Here is a 19,751-nt window from a genome sequence, read left to right on the forward strand (position 1 = left end):
CTCCCCAGCGTGCAGGCAGCCAGTCTGCACCCAGAGCCGCTCTGATGGCAGCACCGCACTCAGCTGGCTGATTCAGCCCTCTGATGGGGTTAGAATCCACAAAAGCCTGATTGGTCTGTTTCTTCTACTTACAACCCAAGAACTCCTAAGGTTAAAAATGGAGGTACCACTGACTGCCCAAAGAAGTGAGGGCCCTGAGCACCTCTTTTGCTAGTAAAGTGATTGCTAACGTTGCAAAGGATCGCTAATGGTGCGAAGGATCGCTAAGATTGCAAAGGATTACTAAGATTGCAAAGGATTACTAAGATTGCAAAGGATCGCTAAGATTGCAAAGGATTGCTAATGTTGCAAGGCGCATTGATGTCGGAGGGGCAGGTAGAACGTCAGGCCCCTGGGAAGGAACACTGGAGCCGGCCACAGCATCCTCTCTGGGTGGACATCGCCAGCATCTTTAGGACTTGGAAGCTCACCAGCTCCCTGCGTGGCCCTGAGCTAGCTGGCAGCTGGGTTTCACTCACTTTGTTGCTAATCGCAGGCAGTTGGTCTTTTTGACAAGTGAGGGATTTGCAGATGTTGACCCTGGCACTCGGCTGCCACCCGGAAGCTGAAGGAAAAGACAATGGCAGAGCTCAGCGGAAAGGCCTGGCTCAGCCTGGGGCTTCAGCTGTGGGTGGCCGGACCCCCGGCCCTCCCTGACCGCAAAGGTGCAGCTGAGCCAGTGCCTGGGGCGGGGCAGACCCTGCTCTTGGGAGCCTTCCACCAGTGGGCAGGAGAATGACTGACAAGTCGTCACATAAGGTGGTGAGAGGCGCTGTGTGTTGGGAGGGGGTAAAGGGGAAGAGGGCGCGTGGGAGGGGCTGTTTCAGACAGGGGTCCTGAGTACCGGGTACAGCGGGTAAAGCCACCGCCTGGGGCACAGGTATCCCAAATGGGCACCAGTCTGAGTCCTGGCTGCTCCACTTCCAACCCAACTCTCTGCTAATGTGCCTGGGAAAGCAGTGGAGGATGGCCTAAGAGCTTGGGCCCCTGTACCCTTGTGGGAGACCCAGAAGAAGCTCAGCTTCAGCTCGGCCCAGTCCCGGCTGTTGTGGCCATTTGGGGAGTGAACCAAAGGATGGAAAATCTCCCCCACCTCAACTCTGACTTTCAAATAAATAAATAAATCTTGAAAGAAAGAGTCCATGGCTGATTGGGAAGTCCATGCCAGGTAGGGGCAGCCAGCCAAAGGGACGGCAGGAGGGCCCTGTGGCTGCTGAGTGGGGACAGGAGTGGGGCGAAGGGCCCATTAGGCCGGGCTGTGTAGGGCAGAGGTAGGCCCAGCCAAGCGCAGCAGGTCACCCCTTTCTGGGTCCAAGTTCCCCTAAACGAGCTGCTTCTGTGACTCTGAAGCACAGAGATGTGTGTTCATGATGCATGTTCATGACCAGCCCCGTGGGGTTCAGAACACACCAGCCCAAAGCATGACCTAGGAGGTCACGATGGGCCACCTGGGACGTGCCTCTTTGGCTTAAGGAGTATTTTGAGCTGGTCATTTTGGAAAACTGCAGGCCCAGGAGGAGCTGTGAGAACAGGGAAGTGAGCCCTCGGGAAGGGACGTTTACATCTAGAAAGGATATCTGGTTTGCAGGCGTGTCTTGCTCTCTGTTCCAGGAAGCAAAGGAGGAATCTAAGTCACCAGACGCTTATCTGTGGGCAAGGGGCCGACTTCAATGCGCAAGACAAACCTCGCTCTGTGTTTCCAGAGTGTTCTTGGCCTCCTACCCCAGCCTCTCCCCAACCCCTCTCCCAAGTCTGCGTCAGCTCTCTGCGGTCCGCTCTAGAGTCCTCCTCTCTGGACCATCGCCCTGGTTTGCAGGACACGCTCCTTAGTAAGCTTCTGTCTGTTTCCCTTGTGTCAGTGATTGACACTTTGCTACAGCGATTCTCAGCTGAGACCTCTTGAAGGCGGGGGAGGAAATGACGTCAGAAGCAGAGGCTGCCCCACGCCCCAGCTCTGTGTGCACCTTCTGCACACAGCTGCGTCTGAGCAGGGGATTCGGGCAGGTTGCACACCACCACTGCTGATCATGCTTGCAGGAAGTAAAGAGACAGTCAAATGGAATAAAGGCCACGTTAGCGTATTCTAGGATATCACATTGTGTGTGATACATTGATACGACTTTCACTTGTCAGTTAAGACTTACAAATGAACACACTGTAAAGCAAGGAAAGTCCTTATTATGGAGGCTGGCAATGTGGCACATAGGTTAAGACATCATTTTCAGATATGCCAGCATTCTATATGTGAGTGCCGGTTCGAGTCCCAGATACTTCATTTCCAACCCAGCTTCCTGCTAATGCGCCTGGGAAGGCAGTGGATGATGGTCCAACTACTTGGGCCTCTGGCACCCATGTGGAAAACCAGGATGGAGTTCCCGGCTCCTGGCTTTGGCCTGGCCTGGCTGTTGCTGCCATTTGGGGAATGCACCAGCAGATAGACTCAATCTCAATCTCTCCCCCTCCACCCCCTTGCTCTGCCTTTCAAATACATAAATCTTTTTAAAAACCCTTGTAACAGTTGTCCCTTCTTATCCAAGCGTCTGATTTCCACAGCTTCAATTACCCACAGTCAACTGTGCTCTGAAAACATCAAGGCCAGGCTTTTGGATAAGCAATTCCACCTGCGCCTTATGCCTGCATAAATAAGACTACTTCCTGTTAAAACAAAATATCAAAAGAAAGACTCTAGAAATGAACAGTTCCTGTTTCAAGCTGCGCACCATTCTGGGCTGCATGAGGTCCTGCTCCGTCCCATCCAGGAAGTGAATTCCAGTGCCCAGCGTGTCCACCCTGTATGCACCACCACTCCCTAGTCACGCAGTAGCTTTCTGGGTTATCAGATCACCGTTGCATCATCGCAGGGCTCGTGTCTAAGTCACCCTTGTCTTGCTGAATAATGGCCCCAGAATGCCAGAGTGGGGATGCAGGCGTTGGTAATGGAACACGGAAGGGCAGACCCACTCTGCACTGTGTGGCAATGCTGCAGGGCCTAGAGACAGGATTCCCAGGGTTCAGCACCATCCATGGTTTGAGGAGCGTGTCCACCGTGGCTGAGAGGGCGCTACTGTGTGCCCCAGTACACACATGTGGGTGAAATAGCATGAAATGCGAGGTGGGGTTAGAGCGAAATCCACTGATTGGTAGAATGTCCCTGAAGGAGTAGCTGGGACAATGATGAAGCTGAGAGTGCTGAGAAGTGGGGGAGTCTAACTCAGGAAACACAAGGCTGCCAGCAGACCCCTCGACGTGTGTGCACCTTGCAGTCTGTGTGCAGGGCCACAAGGAGGGGTCACCATGGGGCGGGGAGGGGGGAGCAGCCCTGAGTCTGGCTCTGTGGGGTCTCCACCCACTGGCTGGCAGCCCCGGCTCCGTGTTTCCTCGTGTCCATCCTTCCCCACGCCACACTTGCTGTAAGATCCTGAGCACAGGTCACAGCACCACTGACAACCAGAAGGTGTTTGTGTGGCTGATCTTGTTGAGACGAGCACATTTGCCAAGCACTGGGGGGAACGCCTGTGAATCCGCGTTCACCCGCCAATGGGGATGGCTCTGCTGGGCCTGGCTGCTGCCGGGGCAGATGTCGCCAGGGTGACAACTAACTCCACTTCCCCCACCCACAAAGAATCCCCAGTCTCGGGGCCTCCTGGAAAGCCCTTTTGACGTCATCACGGGTCAAAACCAACCATAAATTCTGTGCACTGCCGCACAGAGCTGACAGGCCCCGGTACCTGCCCCACACACCCTCCCCAGTGGTGCAGTCTCTCCTCCCCACTCTGCACCCGCCCCCTCTCAATCCACCCAGGCACACCCCTGCCCGCAGACCCCTGCACTGGCTGTTCCCGCAGGTGTCAGCGTGGCTCCCTCCCTCGCCTCCTTCCTGTGCTCAGTGCAGTCCCTCTGCTGTGTTCTGGCCCCCCTGTGCTGCAGTGCAAGGCTGTGCAGGGTGACAGGTGTCTGTCTCCATTGAAACACCACCGTGGGCATGCAGGGAACAGGGATAAGGGACCACGCCACGTCTCCATGAACTGCTCACTCACTCACAGCAGGGTGGTGTGAGCCTTGCAATCAGTGACTTGCAAGTTAAACCTGTGAATTGCTGCAAGACTGTGTTCAGTGGTAAAAAATATACAGGAAGTCGCGAATGTCTCCATGAGAAGGCACATACCCCACGGCCAAACAGCTGCACTGGGATTTGGACGAAGGAGTGGGGCAGCTCTTTCCTGCCACTCCATGCTGCTCTCCCATGAGCTGCTGCTGAGTATTGAGGGTACCAGGGAGCCCCGCAGCAGGTGTGGCCACTGTCAGAACATCTGGTGTCACTCAGGGAGATGTGGCTTGTGTTGAGACACTTGCCTTCCTGTGTGCAATCAAGGGAATGTCTCCAAAGACACAGATGGATGGATAAGGGAAAAAAAAAAAAAGGCAGACACACTCCCAGGGAGGAGGCTGCTTTGGAAGGGGAGGAGGGGGCCCAGGAGTCCAGGGAGGCGGGCGGCTGCTGAGCTGTCTTCCGGTGGTGGTGGCCAGCGGCACCATGAGAACCAGTACAAGAAATGTCAGCAGTGGCCAGGAAGAGGGACAGCCCGGAGGGACAGGGGGTTGCTAAGGCTGCCCTGTGTCCTATCTTCCCCAGATGTTCACAACACATGTGCCTGGGCAAGAGCGGCAGCCCAGGCTAACCCTGAGGGTCTGACAAGGGGACAAAGCCATGAGACAACTTGTGTGACCCAAAGAGCCTCAGGTGACACGGATCATCCAAACAGCAGGTGCAAGGGCAGCAAGACTCCAGACTATTGACCTTTGAAAGGTGTTAATAAGCCCAGGGTGGCCAGTGAGGTCCCACACGCAAACCCTCTCCTTGCACCAGCGAGGGACTATGGGACTTGGGGTGGCCTGGCTCAGGCACAGCCGACCCTCGCTCTGTCCTGATTACACAGATGGAAGACCATCTATGCCCACCGTGTGCTGGACGGGAGTCAGCCGGGAGGGTGCGGCTTTCAGTGTCATGGGGAGGGGAGGATGAGGAGACCTTGCACCAGAAAGCCAGCGAGGGCGAGGCGACAGAGGAGCAGCTGTGCGAGCCATGCGCCTGGGAATGACCTCCCAGAGAAGTCTCAGAGCCGTGGTGCTGTTGGGGTGCCACTCAGCACATTCAGTGCCCCCTGGCGGCCGTGAGGAGCAGGAGGGGGCTGGACCAGCACGCGGGCCCCACCCCAGGTGGGTCTGTAGACCCTGGGCTCTGCTGCCTCCCCTCCCTGTGGTCCTGGGGCAGCCCCCGCAGCACACCTGGCAACAGTGCCAGGCCCCTCCCCACATACACATAGCCCTGAGGTGTGTTCCCTGAGTGGAGGGCCACCCCCGAGGGCTCAGAGGCACCGGACCCTGAGCGTGAACATGGTACCCGTGGGGAAGCCACAACCAGCCTGGACGAGCTGAGGTGGAAAACAGCGGATTGGCCTGATAGTCATATCACGGATCTCTCCCTGGGAGGCACCCGCGGGGACCCTGGGCAGGTGCCAAGACCTGGAGTTGGGCTAGGGAGGCCAAGCAGGAAGTACTCCCAGAAGTACCACATAGGCCCCTATAAGAGGAAGGATGGAGGGGGTGGGAGGGAGGACGTGGAGCCGTTCAGGTTGCCAGCTGTGCTGGGTACCGCTCCTGGGGGCTTGGCTGGATTGGGGAATACGTGAAGAACAGCCAGAGAGCGAGGCCCCCATCAGCTGCAGATTGAGGGGAGAGGGGAAGAAGGCCGTTTTCCAAAGTCCCTGCAACCAAAGTGTCTGCTCTGGTCCCAGGAGCCACCTCTAGTGCAATCCCGGCTCCGATGGCGCCCAGGAATGTGTGTTCTGTTGCTGCTGTGAAGAAACCAAGTTTTCGCCGGCGCCACGGCTCACTAGGCTAATCCTCCGCCTGCAGCGCCGGCACCCCGGGTTCTAGTCCCAGTCGGGGCGCCGGATTCTGTCCCGGTTGACCCTCTTCCAGGCCAGCTCTCTGCTGTGGCCCGGGAAGGCAGTGGAGGATGGCCCAAGTGCTTGGGCCCTGCACCCCATGGGAGACCAGGAGAAGCACCTGGCTCCTGGCTTCAGACCAGCACAGTGCGCCGGCCGCAGCGCCCTGACCACAGCGGCCATTGGAGGGTGAACCAACGGCAAAGGAAGACCTTTCTCTCTGTCTCTCTTTCTCACTGTCCACTCTGCCTGTCAAAAAAAAAAAGAAAAAAGAAAAGAAAAGAAAAGAAAGAAAAGAAACCAAGTTTTCAAGACCTCCTGCAATCACATACTGGCTTTGTTTAACGTCGTGCACAGAAGCAGCACACGCTGTCCCTGTGAGCCTGTGCAGCTGGACAGACAGCGCCCGGAGTCCTGGGGGTGCCCTGGCTGCTAGGATGCGTCACGTGCACCTGCAACTCCCTCTACTGCCTCGGCATGCTGCCAGGAACTTAGAAATACTCTGTTGGTGCACTTGACAATTTGATAGGGACTTTGAGCAGTCAAGTCTGTTTGTTCTGGAAGACGCTGGGCTTGTGCTGGCTGATCCCCCGGGCTGGGTGTGAGGAAATTCTGGAGTACAACACATTCTCCACGTCCTCCGTGGGAGCCACCTCCCAAGCCTGCACTTCCTGCAGCCCTGGGGGACACCACATGTGGTGATGGGTTTTACGTGGAAGGGGTTTCTTCAAGCTACATGGAGGTCCCCTTCCTGCAGGACTTACAGAGCTTTAGTGTGCAAATGTGCTTGGTGGGTCTCTGATGGGGGGCTCTGTGGTCCCTCTGGTTTGGATTAGGCTGAGGACCAACCTCTGGGAGGTTCTGAACAGAGGGTACCTCGGTCGGTTATGCCACACTCAGTGCCTCAGATTCTCACGCAGGACTGGGACCCCTGTCCACCCCTCTCGGGCCAAATTCATCAGGGCCTTCCTGGCCCCAGTCCTCCCCCAGAGTGGCAGGGCCCCTTCCAAGGGTCTCCCCGTCTCGTTCTCCTGTAGCTCCTGGGCACAGTGCTCCCTTTGTGAGCACTTACCCTGTGGAAGGTGATTGAGTGGGCACAGGGGACTCCGCACAGAGCAGCCCAGTGCAGGGTGACAGCTCTGGCTGGACCCAGCGTGCACTCAGGCCTTATCAAACCTGCTCACGCCATCCCCCCAGTGCCACATCCCCACATAGCCAGGCCGGGTGCTGCCCTCCAGGGTGGTCTCCACAGCTTCTGACTTCAAGTCCCTGTCTCAGTATCCTCACTCGCCCCTGCTCTGGCCCTACAGCGAGCAATGGCCTGGGAGCCAAGGAGCCTGGTTCGTTTCCTGCTTCTCTCCCAGCCCCCTGGGCCTGCTCTGAGGCCTTTGCAGAATGGGGCACAGAGCAAATGGGCTAAAAGTGGGAGGAGTGGAAGCGCAAGCAATGCAAGGGAATGAGACGCCGCCTCGGGCAGACCTGTGGTCACTGGCTGAAGGCTGCGGTCACTGGCTGAAGGCGGCGCTCACTGGCCGGCTGGCCGGCCCTCAAGCTCAGAGCCTTCCATGCTCCCTCCCTCCCACCCCCGACTCTTGGGCCCTTGGCCTTGTCACTCAGGGTTCTGCACAGGTTGGGCACAGGGTCTAGGGCTGGTTCTGAGGCTACAGTTGATACACAGTGGAAGACGTGGAGCAGAAGGCACGGTCAGCAGCCCCGCACACAGCCCTGAGAGCTGCACCTTTGCGAGTGTGGGGTCTGGGGGACAGTGGGTTCAGATGGAGGCCCCCACTTCTGAGAATCGTCCTCAGCTTGAAAGGGGACCGGAGTGCCTTCGTCCTGGGGCTGGACACAGGATCGAATGAGATGTGCAGAGCCTCTGAGAGCCTCATCCTCAAAGCCGGCCTGGGGCCTGCAGCTGGGAACGGTCACCCCCCAGCCAGGACCCCAGTGCAGAGGGCCAGGGCTGGCGCCCAGACCCAATTCTCGCAATGAAGGAACCAATGCATGCCTGTTGGTTCTGTAATTAAGCCAAATAAACAAATTAAAAACCCTGGGGCTTGGGTTTTGTGTGTCTGTCTCAAATTTCATTTTTCAGCATTTCATTTGTATTGCCTTGTATGGAAGCATTGTTCTTCAATGGGTTGAAAGTCTTACAATAACCAGCCCCATGCTATAATCAGATTTCAAATTTTTCCCCAAGTGCGACACACAGCCAAGAAGACAGTGGGGCTATGGTGGGGTCGAGCGCCTACCAGGGTGAGGAATCCCCGGAGTCCCCCATCCCTGGGACAGGAATTGCTTAGGATTCGCACAGGGAATTCTACACTGGGGTCCAAGCACAGGCTAGGTGGGTGCACACGGAGCTCCTGGGCTCCAGCAGCACGCTCTGAGCAGCAGGGGTGCCGTGACCTTGACAGGAGCCAGCTCTGGTCCTTGCACCCCAGGCCCCTGGGACCTGCCTAGCCCTGAGCAGGGTACCAGCCTGCTGCCGCGGCTGCTCTGTGAGCCAGGAGGGCCAGCTTGGTGGAGGGGAACCCTGCCTGCCACACGAGGCCAGCCAAGCACCCAGGGACTGAGTAGGAGACACACAACCCAAGCCTTGCAGCAGGCTGCACTGCCTAGGTGGGGCAGTCTCCACCTCGGGGGGCCATGGTTCACCGGCCCGTCCACTCATCATGGCTCACTCGAAAGGTGTCAAAACAGTTGTCAATGGTGAGAACATCCCCTTGATTTCATCGGGAAAGACTCCCAGGAAAACCAGACAGGACTGATGCGACAGGCAAGAAAACCCCAGGCGTTATGCCTTCCTACACCTGCTTCTGGTTTTCTCTCTTTTGAAAGGAAGAAGGCGGGAGGAAGGGAGGGAGAGAAAGAGAATGAAAGCTAACCACCTCCACACTGGGGAAATACAGGTGTTTATTTAGGACTCCCTGCGTCTTTTAGATTTTCTCTAAATGGCATATTTTCAGGGCTTTTTTCTTTTTTAATTCGACAGTGTGTTCTAGAATTGATCCCTGTAGGTACAGGTGGCTTGGTTCACTCAAGTGCTGAATAGTAGTCCGTCGTTTCAATAAACAAAAGCTGATTCACACCTTACGCGTGGGCTACGGGGTTGCTTTCTGCTGGCCACAGCAGGCAGTGCTGCCACGAATACTCCCGTGCCCACGTGCGCCAGCGTCTTCCTAAGGCAGACTCTGAGCACACCCGCTGTGCTGCACCACTATTTAATTTTGCTTTGGACCTTGATCTTCGACTTTAAATGTGCCATCCCTCTAGCAAAACAGAACGTGGGCAGAGCTGGAAGTGCTAGGCCAAGGAATCGCGTCTTCCATCGCCACGTGGACGCTGGGAGCCCGTTCCCGGGAGAGGGGCTGCTGGGACCAGCGGGGCTCCTCGCAGCATCTGCTCATTTCATCAGGACTCCGCTGTGTGTCCTTGGAGGCCCCAGAGAAGAGCTTCAGAGTTGACGAACGAGGGCAAACAGCCGTGGCATCTGCCTGTGACATGCACAGGGCCAGGCTGGAGGACCTGTGGCCGACCTGTGCGTCATGTGCGTTTGTTTTTCCCCGTGGGGCAGCTGGTGCGGCTCAGCAAACACCGGGCAGCTTGCAGCTGGGAACTGGCTCCAGACCTCAAAGGAGGGCCAAGTAGGCGAGGGAAGGCGGCGGGAACAATCCACACCCATGTGATTCCGTGGAAGTTTTCAGTACCTCCTTAAAGAGTAGCTCCCTGGGCCACGGGTGGGGTCTTTCATTCTTCCGGTGTTACTTTTACTTGGCTTGAGGCTGTTAAGTAGGCCGCAGGGCAAGCTACGCTGCCAAGACCTAACTGTGCTGAGTTTCTACAGGAGGGTGGCAGGCACCAGCACAGGGCGAGGTCACCTGGGAGTGGGGGACAGCCTTGACCTTGGACTTAGGAACAGCTAGGAGGCTGTGTGTGTACATGAGGTGCTCTTTTTCAACCTTGACCATCATCGGAGTGCTTCCTCCTCCTCCTTTGTTGAATTCCCTACTCCCAGACTCTACCCATCAGGGCCCCATGCATAGGCAACGCAGCGGGGGGAGGTCAACAGGAAATACCAAATCCAAGAGCGACAAAAGCCTGGTCCTCTTCTGAGAGACTGGCAGGAAGAGTGTAGATCAGCTTTGTGACTGAGGGGGCGTCACTCGGGTGTATCTTTCTATGCTTGACAGAGGAGAGCTTTAACTCTTTATTTTTAAAAGGAAGCCTTTTGTTTCTTTTTCTCTTGCATTTTCAGGCTCATAGGATGTCAGAGATTAGCAAATACCTGACGCTACCTCTGTGACTCCCCTCCCAGCTTCTGGAGTGGGGACACTGCAGCCCGGAAGCTGTGTGCCCACGTGGTGCAGCTTCTGCCTGCTGACCCTGGGTTTCTAGCCCCGGAAGGTAACCTTTCCACGGACAGTCACCTGGCTCCCGCTGTGTGCCTGGCTTCTCTCCCCGGTGCCTGGCTTGTGGTGGGTGCTGGGTGAGTGCCTGCTGGGGGGATACCCCGCTCTGCCTGCTGCTTGTCTGTCACCACCACTGGGCACAGCGACAGTGGGCAGCACCCCGGAAAAATCAGGGACCCCCACTGAGCCCTCAGGATGCCAGAATGAGGCAAGGGAGGTCCAGAGGCACCTGCTGTGGCCGGGTAAGGCTCCTGGTTCTGCTTCCATGCCAGCCGAGGGGCAGTTGGGGCAGCAGGGTGAGGGGTGGTCTATGCAGGCGTCTTGCACTCGGATGGTCACTTAAGGAAGCCCTGGGTACTCAGGATTCCAGTGCCAAGGCTGGGAAAAGCACACCCAGAGTCCAAACCTAGCGCTGCTGCAAGGGTCAGCCCCAGGCAGGGCAAGGCCCTTCCCACAGCTTGGCCTCTGGGGAGCCTCTTGCCCTGCCCTCATCCTCATGTAGCCTCAGCCTGGCCGCCCCCCTGTTAGAAGCGTTGGCTGTCCCCTCACCTCTGCCAGTCTGTGACTCCATGAGCCATCAGCTGAGCCCCTGAGCCCACACGAGAGCCCCCAAGTGCCTCTGACACACAGCCCAGGGTAAGGCAGAGTCCAGCGGGACTCCAGCATCGTGGAGACACCACACCTGCCGGCTCAGGTGAGCAGACAGAGCATGAAGGTGGGGGCGGCAGAGACCGCAGGAGTCAGACTCAGCGGCAGGAAATGCAAGGTCACCTCCCAAACAGAGGGCCTGATGCAGGAGCTCCGCACGCCGATGCCCCTGCCCACCCGATGGCCGGGTGACAGAGCTGGAGACCAGCGTGCCACTGGCCTTCCATCCGTCTGCTCGCAGGGTGCCCGCAAAGCTCACTCACCTTCTGGGACCCCGACGTGGAGCTCTTGAGCGAGCCCCGCTTGAAGGAGCTGCTCATCTTCCTCACGGAGCCCATGAGCCGGCCTGGGGCGTCGCTGGTGCAGCCGGACCCTGCCGCAAGGGGCCACCCCTGTGCAGGTGAGCAGAATTGGAGAGACCCACTCAGCAGCACCCACGGTGCAGGGTGAGGCCGGCAGCGGGGACAGCCCCGGTGGAACCTGTGCGGGTGACCGCTGCCGACTCCAGCCCAGCGCCCCAGGCTCTCTCCTAAAACATCTGTAATCGGGCTTAATCCCTCCCTCCCCACAAGGTTTATAGGGGGGCAGATTTAGCAAATGGCGATTGAAAGTAAATCCACTTTGAGAAAGTGCTGGCTGCAAAGGGTAGCCAAGTAGGAAGGATTTGGCTGTTGAGAGAGACGCACAGCCAGAGCTGAGAGCCACCTGGCCTCACCCCTCCCTCCCGTGGTCCGGGGTCCCCTGAGTCTCAGAGCAGGATCCCCACCCAGGCCCCAGCCCCTGGGGGTGATCACAGCTCCCAACCCGCGCAATCATTGAGTACCTCCTCCCCTGTGGCCTTGGCATTGAGTCATGGGTACCCTCTGCTGGGTGCTGGTCTGCACCACGCTGCACTGGGGGGGTCTCCCTGTCATTTCCCATTTCTGGGGTGCCCGCCTTGCCCCTCTATAGGGCAGCTGGTGGTGCAGGCCTGGGTGTGTTGCTGTGCCCCAGGCACAGACGGGGCAGGGAGCTGGATGCGAGTCAGCCTTGGCACCGACCTCCTTTCTCTCCTCTGGGCTCCGTCAGCACCCCCCACCCCATGTACAGAGGAGGGAACTGAGGCTCGGAGGACAAGGCCGTGCGCTCCTGTTGCCAGAGCTGAAAAGAAGTCCAGTAAAGGATAAGTGGCCAAGTCCACTTATAAGTGAAGCCACGCTCCACTTGTGCGTCTGGCTTCGCACCCCAGGAGGCAGGTGCGAAGAGTGGAGACCCAGCCTCCGCCTCTTGGGATCTGGTTAGGAACTTGGAAGGGGGTCTTCCTCCCCAGAACATCTCCCACCCGCAAGTTCAGCCTCTGCCTGCCACCTGCCTTCCCTTACCATCCCTTTGAGTTGCCATGGTTTGAGCTTCTCTGATGGGCTGATGGGCCACGTGTGGTATGCACCCAGTGCTGGGGACACTGGGGAACAGCAGGTGACAGCCCTGCCTTCCTGGAGCTGCCTGGTTGGGGGAGGAGAGATTGACACCTGAAGCAACAAAGCACGTGGCAGCTGGCTGGTGGCTGGGAGGTGCCAAGGAGGGAGAGAAGGCGGGGAGGAGGGACCGCCTGGGGTGCTGGGTTCTGAGCCTGATGGTCTGCTGGGGGTGGGGGTGGGGGGAGGGGTTGCGGAGAGCAGGGAGGGAGCAGAGTGCAGGGGTCTGCGGGGAGGATTTCCAGGCAAAGACAGTGGCAGGGCAAAGTCTTTGGCTTGGGAGCAGGGTGAGGGCGTTCTCAGAAGACTAGGAAGGCGGAGGGGACGGGAGGGGAGGGGACAGGGCGACTGTGCCGGCCCTGGAAGTCTTCTCAAGGGCCTGGGGTTTGTCCCCACGCCGTGGTCTGCACTGCAGGAGAAAAGGACCACGGAGGCTCCGGAAGTGGACTAGCTGGAGGAGCAGGGCAGAAGGGGAGCCGGCCTGCTGGACAGCGGCAGCTTGGAGCAGGGCGGGGGCCTGACCCTGCCAAGACTCTGAATTACAGCTGAGTGGGTGCACAGGAGCCTGGGGTAAGGCAGGTGGGGCAGACAGAACCAGGCAACCTCGGGCTTCCGGCCAGAGCTGCTGGGAGGGTGGCGTACCCCGCGCGTGAGCCTTCTCCAGGTTCCTTTTCAGTGGCCTAGAAGCAGGTCAGGGTCGTCCTGCTGACCTGGTTTTCCTCCTGGCGCCCTCACACAAATCCTCAGCCGCCCGCGGGGTCTGGCCTCGTGCACACAGGCTGCAGTGGCTGCAGACCCGATGGATGGCTCTGCTCAGCCCTCCTCTCTTCTCAGCACCCCACCCGGATGCCCAGGGGCACCTGCAGCGCTGGCTGCCCTCAGGGCTCCATTCCTTGTGCCCATCGTCAGAGCTGACTCCACCCGCACAGCTCAGAGCTGCAAGCCTCTGACAGCCGGGGTCCGCTCTGTTTCCCACACCTGGTCTTTCTCCCAGTTTCTGGTCTCAGGACGCCAGCAGCAAGACACAAAGTCAAAGGCCTGGGAGCCCTGAGATGCCTTTGTGCTCTGGGGCTCCCAGCTCCCGTCACCGCCAAACCATGATCTCCCAGCCAGCTGGAAGGTCGATGCAACTCACAACCGTTTGAAAAGAGTCCATTTTTAAAAATGCAGATCTGGCCAGGAACGCTGCTTCTTAAAGTCCCACAGGGCTTAGGACTGAACCCAAGGTACTGCTTCTCCTGCTCCCCTCCCTCGGCCGGGCTCCTGCCTGCTCCTGGGCTCTGTGGAGGTCTCCTGTCCTCAGCAGCTGCTCCCTCTCTGTCCCAGACCTGTGGCTTAGTCCCAGCACTTCTTCAAGTTTCCGACCATAGAAAAAGCATGGAGACCTTCCCTACGGGGTTTCATGAAGTTGGCACAATTCTTTCATCAAAGCCAGGGCGGGAGAAGGCAGCGGGGCCCGTTCATTTGTGAAAGGAGACAGACTCATCACGAATGTGGCAACGGGGATGGGCACTTTGGTGCAGCCATTGAGCTGCTTAGGACACCTGTGTCCCTTACTGGAATACTGGGGTTCAAGTCCCAGCTCCGCTCATCCTGCTAAGGGCACCCTGGGAGGCAGCAGCCATGGCTCAGGGAGTTGGGTCCCCCCCTTTCTCTTGGGAGACCTGGTTTCATTTCCAAGCTGCTGGCTTTGGCCTTGCCCAGCACCTGCTGCTGTAGGTTTTTGCAGAACTACCAGATGAGACCTCTCTGTCTGTCTGTGCCTGTCTTTGTGTCTCTCTCTGCCTGTCCCATAAATTAATTCAATTTAATTAAATGAAAATAGAGAATGCACCAAGTGAAGTTCTTAAAGAACCACACCATGAGGCCAACATGGGTCCAACTTTCTCCCAGGAATGCAAGGATGACTCAGCACTGGAAAATCCACCCACAGAGTTAAGCACATTAACAGATTAGCAAAGAGACGCTCCACGATCATCTCAATAGTGGCCAAAACCATATGGTCCATCTTAGTAGGGGAAAAAGGAAGAAACCCAGGCACAAACACCCTTCACAATGCTTGGTAACCATTCTTTCTTAACACAGAAACAAGCAAACCCAAGCCCATAGCAACCGAAGAACACAGGCAACCCCTCTAACCTCGCGACAGATGTCTACCAGCGGCTCCCCAAGATGACACAGAGAAACACTGGAAACATTCTTACAGACGCCAAGGACAGAGCAAAAATGTCTACTATCCCCACAACTGCACAACATTTTCTGGAGTTCTAACCAGTGCAGAAACGTAGCAAGACAAGAAAGAGAGAAGTAGTATAAACACAGGGAAGAATAAAAAATTCTCTGCCCATAAAAATCCAGGAAAATCAGCAAACAAGCTGTTAGCATTAGTAAGAGGGCTCGGCAGAATTGCCAGATACTGATTCAACATAGAAGAAAACCGTGGATTTCCTGTCTTCAAGCATATTCAATTAGAAAACGATTCCAATCAAGTTGCAAAATAATCAATAAGACACCTGATAGCAAGACTAGCAGAAGCATGAAGACCTATGTGAAGGAAATAATGAAATCTCAGTAGAGCACAGGAGAAAAGACATTGCAAAACGCATCTTCTCGTTCATTGCTGGAGTACTTTGTGGAGATCAATCTAGCCGTATCTCTAAAATAAACCACACGTACCCTTGGACCGGCACCTGCTCTTCTTGGAACCTAGCCCTTCGAAGTGAGAGCTCTAACATGTAGAAATATTTTTTCAAGCACTGTTTTGGGAAACCTGAAAGTAAAGTCAACGCCCTTTAGAAGAGGAAATAACTCAATACAACACGGTAGATGCCTACCAGGAAATAATAGGCAACCACCGAAAACTTGAGGTCAATACCAGTTACTTTGGAAGGCTACCCATAATATGCTGTGGAAAATAGGATGCAGAAGACGTAGACAAGCGTATACACTCTGATGTAATTTTGTCATTAAACAAAACATAAATACGGGTATAGAGAAGCTTCTATCTGTGTCTCCTCTCTCCTATGAATGTTGCTGTGAACACTGAGAGGAAGCATAGATGTGACACAGTTAGCCTGTTTCAATTTTGGTTTTAATGTTTAGCATCAGACCGTTTCTTGACCCACAATAAAAAATACCGATGCCTGTGCCTTCCTTCCTTTTCGTTCTCTGGCTCAGAAAGAATCACTTTCAGTTCATCCGTCTGCTTCTTTGTTATTTACCTCTTTATTCTAAATAACATGATTTTAACTTGATTTTCTGATCCCACGATTTCAGACATTATTCACCGACTTTCTATTAAGGAAAACAAAGACCCAGGTCCTGCACGCTAGCCCTCCTCAGGCCTCAGCCATGCCCCTCAATAGTGCCATACGCTGCAGTAAATCAGTCTCTAGTGTTTTTGAGACATTGTGTTTACAGTTCATAAAACATTGCTGTAAGCCCCTTCCAGCTTTTTGTTTTGCCTGGAGTTGTTACTTGCCGGATCTTCCTTTATTTAATTCATTTAATGCCTGACCCGGACTCTCAGTCTCCATATTGCCATATTGGTGACATGTGCCCTCCATTTGCTTCCTGGGGACGCGTCAGCTTCTGTCTGGTTGCCACAGCTGTAGCACTGGGGCTCATCTCCCTGGGACAGCCCCCTGCCTGCTCCCTGGCCCCATTGCTCCCTCTCTCTTGGTTTGCTTCCATACTTAGTGCTCAACCGCCTTTTGACGAGAATGTACGGAAATTAAAATTCTTTGAGTTATTACATAGATGCAAATGATTTTATTCAACCTTCATATCTGACGGATAGTTTGGTTGAGTATAAACTGTCAGGCAAGAAATCATTTCCTTCAAAACACCAAAGGCGTTGCTCCACCAGTTCAGCCCTCAGTGCTCTCTGAGAAGTGCCGTACCATTTTGATTCATGATTTAAAAAAAAAAAAAAGTATTTATTTATTTATTTATTTGAGAGGGAGAGGAAGAAAGAGAGAGAGCCTTTATTCTTCTGGTCTGCTACCCCAAATGCTTGCAACATCCATGGCCAGGCTGGGGCTGAGGCCAGGAGTGGGGAGCAGATCCAGGGTTCCCACATGGAGCCCCGTTACCTGAGTCTTCCCCTGTCTCTAAGGGTGCACTTGAGCAGAAGTGGGATCACAAGCCAGAGCTGGGAGCTGCACCAGGCGTCCCCATGCAGGATGCTGGCTCCCTAGCTGGCACCTTAGCCACCAGACCCAGTGTCCACCATGGTTTCATGCTGGCATTTTTTTTTTAAGATTTTGTTTATTTATTTGAGAGGTATGTGGTGGAATGAGGTGAAAAATTCATGCCAAGATGGCCACTGAGGTGAAAAGGTCATGCCAAGATGGCCGCTGAGGTGAAAAGGTCATGCCAAGATGGCCACTGAGGTGAAAAGGTCATGCCAAGATGGCCACTGACAACAGAAACTGCCTGGCAACAGGCCGTGATTGGATGGCTTCAGAAACCACATGACAACAGAGGAAACCATATGACAACAGAGCCTGGCTGATGGCAGGCCATGATTGGATGGTTTCAGAAACTGCCTGGCAACAAGAGCCTGCCTGGCAACAGGTTGTGATTGGATGGCTTTGGAAACTGCCTACAACAGGCTGTGATTGGTTGGGGCATAGACAGCCCCTTGACCAGATTGGCTGGTCTTGACTATATAAGCTGTTGTACTAACTCAAATAAACGAGTAGTACTAACTCAAATAAACGGGCTGCTTGCCTCAACTCCCAGGTTCTGTGTGGTGACTCAGCGCCTCTTGCCCCCACCATGCTCCTCCTCTCAGAAATGAATCCACTGCAACATTGTTGAGAAATCAACAGCAACATAGGTAAAGTTACAGTGAGAGGGGAGAGAGACAGAGACAAAGGTCTTCCTTCTGTTGGTTCACTCCCCAAATGGCTGCAATGGCTGGAGCTGCGCCGATCCAAAGCCAGGAGTCAGGTGCCTCCTCCTGATCTCCCATGAAGGTGCAGGGGCATAAGCCCTTAGGCCATCTTCTACTGCTTTCCCAGGCCATAGAGGAGAGCTGGATCGGAAGAGGAACAGCCGGGACTAGAACCAGTGCCCATGTGAGATGCCAGCGCCACAGGCGGAGGATTAACCCACTGCAACATGGCACCGGCCCCTCATGCTGGCTTTGAACGTGACTGGTTTATTTCCCTCTGAATGTCATCACTCCATCTCTTGTGTACTAAAACCTAAAAATGATGCACCTTAATACTTTTTTCTAGTTAAAAACAGTCTAGGCCAGCACCACGGCTCACTTGGCTAATCCTCCGCCTGTGGTGCCAGCACCCTTGGTTCTAGTCCCGGTTGGGGCACCAGGTACTAGTCCTGGTTGCTCCTCTTCCAGTCCAGCTCTCTGCTGTGGCCCCAGGAAGGCAGTGGAGGATGGCCCAAGTGCTTGGGTCCCTGTACCCGCATTGGAGACCGGGAGGAAGCACCTGGCTCCTGGTTTTGTATCGGCGCAGCGTCAGCCATGGCACCCATTAGGGGAGTGAACCAAAGGAAGGAAGACCTTTCTCTCTGTCTCTCTCTCACTGTCTATAACTCTACCCGTCAAAAAATTGAAAAAAGAAAAAGTCTGTTGTGTGGGTGTTTGATGTGTGCCCCCAATCTGGAAATCCAGGAAGCGGTATTACACTATTTCTAAAATCCCCCCACCTCCCTCCGTCCCCCAGTTTCTCTGCTTTTTTCTTTTTATCTTGTCTTCTGCAACGCCTGGCCTTCAGCTGTTGGGCCTGCTGGATCGAGGCCTAATTTCCTTCACTTTGTCTGATCCGATCTTCTGGGAGACTTCCTTTACTTTTCCTGACACTCCTTACGTTGAATTGGCTGTTGATGATCCATCTCCGTAGGTGTTGTTTTCTCTCTAAATCTATCCCTCTTTACTCGCTGGAGGTATTCGTCCTACCTTAAGGACTGTTTTATTCTCTCCTGACATTGTGTCTTCAGCACTTCCCATGTGATTTGTTTTGTCTGTTCTGCCTGCTTGGTGATCCTCTCAAGTGCTCTGAATTGGAGCCTTGGGGCCAGCATTGTGGCACAGTGGGTTAACGCCCCAGCCTGCAGTGCCGGCATCCCATATGGGTGCCGGTTTGACTCCCAGCTGCTCCACTTCCTGTCCAGCTCTCTGCTGTGGCCTGGGAAAGCAGTAGAAGATGGCCCAAGTCCTTGGGCCCCTGCACCCACATGGGAGACCTGGAAGAAGCTCCTGGCTCCTGGCTTTGGATCAGCTCCACTCTGGCCATTGTGGTCATTTGGGAAGTGAACCAGCAGATGGAAGACTTGGCTCTCTCTCTCTCCATAATTTTGTCTTTCAAATAAATAAAATAAAATAAAAATCAATGGAGAATTGGGGCCCTGAGTATGTGCCTGACCAGCGAGATGGGGGGTCTACAGGACCCGGTATTTGGGGCCTGCCAGCATCAGTCTACACTGTCTGCAGAGTGCTTCGCGCAGAGAGGAGAAAGCTGCTTCCCAGGTTCCCAGGGCTGTGCAGGGAGCCAGGGCCAAGTGTCTCCCCTGACCAGTGCCCGTGTCCAGCGTGGCGGCTGTGCCTGCAGCTCCCACATCCGCAGGCCTGGGACTTGGCCTCTGCAGGAGCAAGCATCATCTCCCATCAGGTAGGGCCCTGAGGCCACTTGGCAGCAGATGGAGCCTATGGAGACCTGGTTGCCTAGCAGGCTGCCTCGTGACAGCCCCTGTTTTCGTGTTCTCCCAAGGGTTTCGATGTCCCCAGATCCCGAGCTTTCCCAGAACTGTCAGGTGCATTTGAGCTTCCCGCTGAGGAGTCGGGGCCCCGCTCTTGCCGCTCTGCCAAGCCAGGGGGTGCTGGGTGCCCCTCCTGCCTCCCAGCTTCCTCGATGCCGTTGTTCTGCTGATCTCTTTGTCCTTTAGGGATAATGCTTTTGTCATCCATTTGCTGTCATTTTAGTGGGGTTTGGGGCAGGAGCAGAGGTTAATGCACATGTTCAATCTACTGTGTTTAACCAGAAGTCCATGAGAGATTAAGGACATCAGTGCCCGGAGGTGAGGTGGGCAGTTGAGGGGCTCAAAAGAAAATGACCACATTAGGAAAGGCGTTTAAAATTGTCCTAATGCACGTCTGATATTACTGTAAGTGTGTGTGTGCGTGTGTGTGTGTGTGTGTGTTACGAGGTGGGAGAAAGGGTGGTCACACAATGGTAATTTTTTTATCTCCGGTGGTGAAGTTTTAGATGCAATTTATTTGC

At 55.3% G+C, this 19,751-nt stretch overlaps 1 protein-coding gene and 1 long non-coding RNA gene across 3 annotated transcripts in view; one reads left to right on the forward strand and one right to left on the reverse strand.

Moving 5' to 3' along the window:
* TRPM1 (transient receptor potential cation channel subfamily M member 1) overlaps window positions 1-15,234 on the reverse strand; it is a 131,003-nt gene extending 115,769 nt beyond the window's left edge. Inside the window, exons 1-2 of one of the 2 annotated variants that reach the window (XM_070053538.2) lie at window positions 15,178-15,234; window positions 11,311-11,439 (exon numbers count right to left, since the gene is read on the reverse strand). In XM_070053538.2, coding sequence (XP_069909639.1) covers window positions 11,311-11,385 — 75 coding nt within the window. In that variant the 5' untranslated portion in view covers window positions 11,386-11,439; window positions 15,178-15,234. Of the gene's footprint in view, window positions 1-11,310; window positions 11,440-12,408; window positions 12,503-15,177 lie in introns of those variants that run through there. The other variant, XM_089311190.1, reaches the window with a different exon arrangement.
* LOC127486451 (uncharacterized) lies at window positions 10,246-18,622 on the forward strand. The gene is made up of 3 exons (XR_011380566.2): window positions 10,246-10,394; window positions 11,289-11,447; window positions 14,587-18,622. It is a non-coding gene; the product is annotated as an uncharacterized LOC127486451 (long non-coding RNA).
* Window positions 18,623-19,751: the final 1,129 nt, after the last annotated feature.

This window comes from Oryctolagus cuniculus, chromosome 12 (genome assembly GCF_051225735.1).
Source record: "Oryctolagus cuniculus isolate XC-2025 breed Fujian yellow rabbit chromosome 12, ASM5122573v1, whole genome shotgun sequence".
NCBI lineage: Eukaryota > Metazoa > Chordata > Mammalia > Lagomorpha > Leporidae > Oryctolagus > Oryctolagus cuniculus.